This window comes from Kryptolebias marmoratus, linkage group LG8 (assembly GCF_001649575.2).
Source record: "Kryptolebias marmoratus isolate JLee-2015 linkage group LG8, ASM164957v2, whole genome shotgun sequence".
Lineage (NCBI taxonomy): Eukaryota > Metazoa > Chordata > Actinopteri > Cyprinodontiformes > Rivulidae > Kryptolebias > Kryptolebias marmoratus.
The window spans coordinates 26519294-26527494 of record NC_051437.1 but is presented as its reverse complement, the minus strand read 5'-3'; the positions used below and the strand labels follow the sequence as shown (position 1 = coordinate 26527494).

The window sequence follows — 8201 nt, the reverse complement described above, 5'->3', positions numbered from 1 at the left end:
ACAAATTGAGATGCTCAAAGACCACATTTAAAAGTTAGAATTGTTGCTGAGAGTTTTCAGCTGTGTAAGGACAACTTGCTGTCTAACTACCCCACGTTCTTATTTTAATATGTAAAACACCAAAAAACTGGCTGTACTGGAAAGCTCGTTAGGCTGGATTAACAGCAGTGCAACTCACAATACACATTCATTGTTTGATATTGCAAAAGAAATCTGCTCCACCTCTTAATTGCCACATGCTGACATACAGTAGATACTTTTCAATGAACTCTTAACACCTGCAGACCGACCAGCTCCCAAACACAAAAACATTCAGATGCATCACACATGATGTAATGCATTTGAATACTTTGTGAGAAACATACAGTGAGAGTAAAGAAGTATCATTTCTCTCCATTCAACCCACAGCAAAGTTTCTTCTCTTAGGGAAGCCTGAAGAAGGAGGAGGATATGGTTTTGACTGAGTGGACAGTGTGTCATAGGGGTGTAGAGTTACAGCTCAGTCCTCCCTCTCACCCAGATCTGCAGCCAATCATAGTTCAAACAAGTTCCCTCCCACAAGAAGGGCAGGCTTTAAAACTCGTCCGTATATTTCCCTCTGCCTATCCTCTCTGGTCTCCTTCTTTGCTGGCCTGCCTGTCTGCCTGCCTTGCCAACCGAGCCAGTTGCTCTGACCATTCCAAACCCATTTCATTCAAAAGAAAAAACTACTTCAGAATGTCTTTCAGGACCTCGACCACCTCCTACAGGAGCTCCTCTGCCCCAAGGAACTTCAGCAGCAGCTCTTACGCAGGACCAGGTGGCATCACCTCCCGCAAGACCTTCACAGTGAAGAGCTCCTATGGAGGTGCTGGTGGCAGGGGCTACGGAGGAGCTGGCATCACCAGCAGCTCTGCCTACAGCTTGAGCTCGCAGATGGGTGGTGCAGGTGCAGGTGCAGGAGGCATGGGTATGGGTATGGGTATGGGCATGGGTATGGGCTTTGGAGGAGGTGGCGTTGTTCAGGCCCCCATCACTGCTGTGACAGTGAACAGGAGTCTGTTGGCCCCCCTCAACCTTGAGATTGACCCCACAATCCAAGCTGTCCGCACCCAGGAGAAAGAGCAGATCAAGACCCTCAACAACCGCTTTGCTTCCTTCATCGACAAGGTAAGGGCCTGAGATAAAAGTATTCAATTTGAACTTACAGAAACTGCTTTTTTTAAGTTTCAAAGATCAGTCACGGTATTTCGAAGATGTCTCACAGATGTGACATTGTTATGTAATGTTGGATAAAGACCCATGTGCTTGCCACATGCCCTATAATGCTGATTTTGTCACTTGTTCTGTAAAAAGAACATTGATTTATTCTCTTTGCTTCCCTCACTTCCCACAAATGACACACAGGCAGCTCAGGGTTTGGCTCTGGCTTTTGTAGTAATGGAAAACAGGCATGTAGAAAAGACAAACTGAGAATGAAAAAAGAAAAAGGCTTTAGGGTGTGTCTGGCAAAGCTCAGGGCTTGTGATATGAGTTACCTTGGGAATGGTCCCTCCCTTGTCTGGGGTGTGGCCTTTTCTGCTGCCCTGCTGGCCCCCACTTCTTCCAAACACACACAGAGTCAGTAATGAGTGCTCATTGTTACCTTTATCACAATGCCTTTTTTACACTGACAGGCTATATAAGGAGTGTCTACTGGCTGTATGAATAGATCAGCATTTAATCTCTAAAATCAGCTGCATTTCTGTCCTGTCTTTGTGTACACAAGAAAGTATCAGTCCCCTGAGGTCTCAGAGGTGGGTTAATATTTAAATAGGCCAGTTGGTTTCATGTTCTGGTCAATGCCAGCTGACTGGCAACATATCAACTCTCCTCCTCTTGATTAAATGAAGATAAAGAAGAGTTTTGCATGCTTCAACACTGAGCAGTTAAAGCTTCAGCCAATATATCTGTTATCATTTAGAGGCAGCACATTTGAAGTCACCTTATTGTCCTTCTTGTTACTCAAGTTCAAATTTGGACCCTAGGCGGTGATCAAATCTAATCAGCAGAGTGCAATGTCCACTGCTTTTCTGCTCTACTATCTCCTGTTTACTGTTCACAAATGTGCAAACTCCCCCACCTCTTCATCAAATAAATCACCCCTCACTTTCAGCTCTCCACACTTTCCTCATCAAAGCTTTATTATGCAGTTAAACATTTTCCTTTCTGCATCAGCCAGCGGATGAAGCTTTGCCACTCCCCTTTCTCTATCTCTTTGAAAAAATAAATCCCCCAAAACAGGAAGGCATACAGGAGAAGGGTTAACTAGTTCCATTCCTCCATCGCTGCCTTTTTCCAACCAAATACCTCCTGTCAGGATGCACGTATCACATGGAGATTTTTCTGATGGCCTGTCTGGAAAAAGCAACAAAAAAAACAAAAAAAAAAAAACAAAAAACAGTCAGCTCTCTTTTACAAAGCACCAAAGAAACTCAAGAACAAAGACTATAAATGGAGTGTAGGAGGCCTTGTGAGGCTGATCCTGATTATTAATTAATAGGGCATTAACCTCATAGCTAAGTTATTCAGAGACATTACTCTCTTGAGGAGAGTTTCGTAATATTTCACAACCAGTGAAAAGGAAGAATTCATCATGTCTGAAAAAAAAAAAATGTACGTCAATAACCCTCTGAAAAAAAACTGTCCACATTCTAATTCAGCTTTTTTTAAATTATTTTTCTCCATATTAGGTCCGCTTCCTGGAGCAGCAGAACAAAATGCTGGAGACCAAATGGAACCTGCTGCAGGGACAGACCACCACCCGCTCCAACATCGACGCGATGTTCGAGGCCTACATCGCCAACCTGCGCAGACAGCTGGACAGCCTGGGTAACGACAAGATCAAGCTGGAGGCCGACCTGCACAACATGCAGGGCCTGGTGGAGGACTTCAAGAACAAGTGAGTCTCGAGGGGGTTAACATATGAAGTCTTCAGGGCTCATATGTAATGATTTAGGGAGGGCATGACATTGTTCAAGTGAGATTTCAGCCGTCCAACACATCTTAATGTGGACTCCTCCCTACATCTGTCCATTGTCTTGCATCACACAAACCTAAGGGAATTACAACACCAAGGAAGCATGTTACAAACACCCATTATATAGAAAATACAACTTATTTAACTGGGCTGGCTATTGAAAAGTGTTTCCATAGCAAAAAGTTGGGGGGACAGAATATGAGTATACTGATTACACAGCTACAACAAATACTAGTACTTAATTTGCTAGTTGCCCAAAGATAAATGGAGCAAGTGAACTGAGGAGTACCAGAGAGACAAATATCAGAAACTCCCTCAATCCAACTATGCTGTCTGAGAAAAATGTCCCAGAGAAGTTCAGGACAAAAGGATGGACTGCTAGCACCACCTAATGTTGCATTAGTGTATAAATCTTCAAAAAATTAAACATAAAATGAGAGGACATTCTCTAAATATTAAAAACTATATGATAAACTGTCTTTTTCTCAATTCTTAGGTATGAAGATGAGATCAACAAGCGCACAGAATGTGAGAACGACTTTGTCCTCATCAAGAAGGTGACCTCTTTTATCACCCAACTCAGTAAAGCACTATACAAGTGCAAGCCATTCTTTTTTGGTGTACCAGTTTAATGAACATGTTTTGTTTTTTCCAGGATGTGGATGAGGCCTACATGAATAAGGTTGAGCTGGAGGCTAAGCTGGAAAGTCTGACAGATGAGATCAACTTCCTCAGGTCAATCTATGAGGAGGTATGGCACAAACTTTATTTGATGTTGTTTCTTTCCTTCAAACCACCTCAGCATTATCTGTGATTTATGAAGCATTCCTACAGTTTTTGTGGTGCAGCTTTGAAATAGGCTCCCCCTTTTTTGGATTTGTGTCTTTTTAACATCTGTTTTGCATCTTGACCTGATTCTTGTGTCATCTTTGGAAGTGTATTAGCTGGTAGGGTTTCCTCAAGAAGTGAAGAGGACTAATGCCTTTTTTCCCCCCTACTTGACTTTTGTTTGAATTTCCTCAGGAACTGCGTGAGCTCCAGAGCCAGATCAAGGACACTTCAGTCATTGTGGAAATGGACAACAGCCGTAACCTGGACATGGACGCCATTGTTGCTGAAGTCAAGGCACAGTATGAGGACATCGCCAACCGCACTCGTGCAGAGGCAGAGACATGGTACAAGACCAAGGTAATGGACGAATGTTTTGAAATATTTATTTTATGGGTCTCTGTATGCTGTATGCTCACCAAAGGTTGGACATGTTTGTCATATTTTCTTTTGCTGACGCTTATTTAGTATGAAGAGATGCAAACATCGGCCAACAGATATGGGGATGACTTGCGAAGCACCAGAACAGAGATTGCAGACCTGAACCGCATGATCCAGAGACTGACAGCAGAGATTGATGCTGTCAAGGGACAGGTAAGGAAAAGAGGTCTTTCACGCCACTGTATTCTGTCATTTTACAATCACTTGAGTGGATTGAAACTCATTCTTAAAAATGATTTTTTTTTTTAGCGTGCTAACCTGGAGGCTCAGATCGCTGAGGCTGAGGAGCGTGGCGAGCTGGCAGTGAAGGACGCCAAGTCCCGCATCAAGGAGCTGGAAGATGCCCTGCAGAGAGCCAAGCAGGACATGGCCAGACAGATCAGAGAGTACCAGGACCTGATGAACGTCAAGCTGGCTCTCGACATTGAGATCGCCACCTACAGGAAACTGCTGGAAGGAGAGGAGGACAGACTGGCAAACGGCATCAAGGCTATTAACATTTCCCAACAGAGCAGTAAGTCACGTTCACGTAGATACTGGAGCTTCTGCAGGTTGCATTCTGTTAAACTATCTTTCATTTATCAAATTTTACTCAACAGCAAGTTACAGTGGCTTCCCCATGGACAGTATGAAGAGCAGCTACTCCAGCGGATACAGCAGCGGATACAGCAGCAGTGCAGGCGGTTACAGTAGCAGCGCAGGCGGTTATGGCAGCGGTTACGGCAGTGGCTTCAGCAGCGGCAGCGGCGCTGGGGGCTACAGCACCACCCAGAGCAAGAAGAACGTTGTCATCAAGATGATTGAGACCAAGGATGGCAGAGTGGTGTCCGAGTCCTCTGAGGTCATTGAGGATTGAGGCGTCTAGTTTAGAGGTGCAGCCACCTGTCTGCTATGAGCTCCTCTGCCTCTCTGGTAGTTTTATACTCACAGCTCACCCACCTCAACTATAGTAATAAACAAGTCTGAAGTAAAATGCTTTCCATCCACTCTCCAATAGAACACAAACATGTTTTTCATGAAGCAATAAATGATCCTAACACTACCAAAGATCTGAACGGGACCAAAGAACTTACTCTGTATGTCTAATGTCGGACAGTTTGTACTAAAAGAAGTAGTTTTGCATCAAAAAGTGAGTTTAAAACTGGGCAAATTGCGACTAGAAAGAAAAAATAAATAGCACACTCCCATGAAGTCTATGCAACTGTTAATCCGTACATGAAGGGTCGTTGTGTTGCATTAAATGGACAGTGACCGTGTAAACAGGAATGTGAATGTAATGAAACTGAGCTCCAGTGTTGTTGGATAACTAATGTTCTAAAATTGCCTGCTACAGTAGGTAGTGCATGTCTTCCCTGTGCGTGTCATTAAACTGAAACTGTTCAACCCCTTAGGAGGCTGCCCATATGTCACACTGTTGTCCTGAGGTGCTGTTTTTGCTACCAATCTGAATAAAAATGTGTTTACTGAAGGAAAGGATGTGTTTGTTTTCATTTTTAAAAGTGACAAAAGAATAATAATAATAAATAAAAGTAATAAATTTACTTGGATATATTTAAACTTGACAGGTGAACAAAATTAGTGCTTATTTAGTCACTTCTACTCATCATTGAAAAGATAATACAAGGAAATAAATGACTTCTATAATCTATTAAACATCCAGTTTGCATCTGATCAGTTAAGAAGAAAGTTTTGCTTGATTAAGTAATATTGATCTTAAAGTTTTTGATTAAAAAACACCTCTTTGAATGGTAAGGTTGATCATAGGTGCAAAGATTTTACTCTGATTCATGAATAAGAAACAACAAACATAACTGGATGTGAACTAGACCTGTTGACTCTTTCTGAGAATATTTGTCATGTGAATTGGTGTTATATAATTTGACTTTAAGTGAATTAACCCTCCTGATGCCTTAAAAAGAGAGCGATAGGTGGAGAAGCCCTTGTAATTTTGGGTCAATTTGACTGGAAGGGTTAAAACTGAAAAGTGGGACAAGTAATCACATGAAGACAGATACATACGCCGTCTGAGTTTCAAATTGATAAATTATTATTTTATTTGTATTTTCATTACTTGGGATGCTTCTGCAGAAAAAAAATTGCTTGCTTCAGTGCAGGTGTTGATGTTGGAGATGCAAGCCACCTAAGCTGGACTTTTGAAAGGATGTGAAATTGTTCACTTCTCTTTTGTTCTTTCTGTTCATATCCATGTAATGTAGCTCCATCCACCGATAAATTACAAATGAAACTGTCAATCTGTGTCTGAAAAAATAACCAAAACATTGACATGCAGACACTGCAGTGCACATGGACACATCTCACCTTTACATCCCTTAATTTTACTAACATACAAATTATTATACAACAATCCCCCTTTATTATACAAGGCTTAGCTAAAAAATAAAAGGTGTTTTTATGGAAACTTCAAATTTTGCTGGTTCTAAAGTAATTTTAAACATGAAATTTGAAACTATTTGACAGGTATTTTTAAATTAGATGTAGTTTCAAATAATTAAATTCATTTGTGTGTTTCGAAAGTACTGATGCTTATGTTGGGGCAGTGTCCATTTGTGTTAGTGAGAGCAGTTTGTCTCTATGAGTCCCTGTGATGGACACACAGACCTGTCCAGGATGTCCCCCACCTCTTCCACAGTCTGCTGGAGATAGACACCAGCTGCTCCGTGACCCAGAAAGGGAAAACGGATCAGAGAACATGAATGGATGGATGGTGCTAAATGCACTGTGATGAAGCCTTGAAAGGAAATATAGGTACATTCTGAAACAGAGCATAATTTCTTAAAAGTTTAAATAAAACAGTGTACAGATCAGTCGTTCCTGCCTACTGTTCACCCTCCTTATAAGTGCTCTAAGGCTTGTTTAAAAGTTAAAAAACATCATATTTTTGACAGTTTTGCATTATGCAAACTTTGTTGAAATATTTAGTATGGTCACTAGCAAAAAAAGAAAAATGATCTGAGTGAAAAAAGTCATTAAAACTATCTGCATTGGGCCCTGGATTGTTTAAAACCATCATGTAAAAGGAAATTACCTTCTGCTGCCCAAGTCAAGTCATAAAAGTTGTCTTATGGCGCCATCTACTGGGGGAACACCACATTAACAAGTCAAATCTGTTTTCTAGAAGACACAAGCTGAAAAAGAGAGTGCGTCCAGACTCAGGGGTACAGGAGGACCTCCAGTTTAAAACGAGGATGATAGACCGTCTCTCGAAGAGTACGAGCATCGTTTTCATGAAAGAATGGACACAATTACCGATAACATTACTTGTGTAGCAAACTGTATGAAAGAGGGCTTCTCTTTTCTTAACCAACTCTGGACCCAGCAGCTGCAGCAGCAGCCATTCTATGCCCCTCATGGCCACATGGGTGAGCCAGGATTTGCAGACACTCCACAGCATTTTTTGCCCACACTCCTGATGCCCATGCTCAACCATTTGGAGCATCAATGCAGCACGATGAACCACAGCATGGTTACCATGGCCCTAATCCTCTTCCTTACAGTAAAGATGCATCTTTACCTGCCTTTTGTCTCAAGCTTTTTGCTTCAGAAGAGCTTCTGTAGTTAAAAAGTACTTAAAAAGAAAACAGGACATCTCTGACCCCACCCACCTGCAACAAAACCCTCCTGTTGGGTCAAGAAGGGTAAACAGACCCCAACACTGACAAAACATCCACCACCAGATGGCAGCATCTGATTATTTCAACAAGGGGTTTGTGTAGCTTCTCAGTAAACCAGGACACGGCATATCCTAAGAGATATATACCCTTTAAAAGTCATTCCAAGAAAATCCAGTTGCCCTTTTTTAAGTTGATGCAAGGCCATAAAATTGCTTTATTGCAAAGTGGGAATCAATTTACTGGTGTGGTTTGGTTCTACTTGTACTATTTAGGGTAGTAGTTTCTGCAAAAGTAAAGTTGTG

General features: G+C 41.8%; 1 protein-coding gene across 1 annotated transcript; it reads left to right on the top strand.

Annotated features, from left to right (window-relative positions):
• The first annotated feature begins 599 nt into the window (after positions 1-599).
• Positions 600-5740, top strand: krt8 (keratin 8). The gene is made up of 8 exons (XM_017411325.3): positions 600-1149; positions 2712-2920; positions 3495-3555; positions 3654-3749; positions 4022-4186; positions 4295-4420; positions 4517-4781; positions 4867-5740. Exons 1-8 carry the CDS (start codon positions 718-720, stop codon positions 5121-5123), a joined length of 1611 nt encoding a protein of 536 aa, XP_017266814.1. The 5' UTR covers positions 600-717; the 3' UTR covers positions 5124-5740.
• The last annotated feature ends 2461 nt before the right edge of the window (positions 5741-8201 follow it).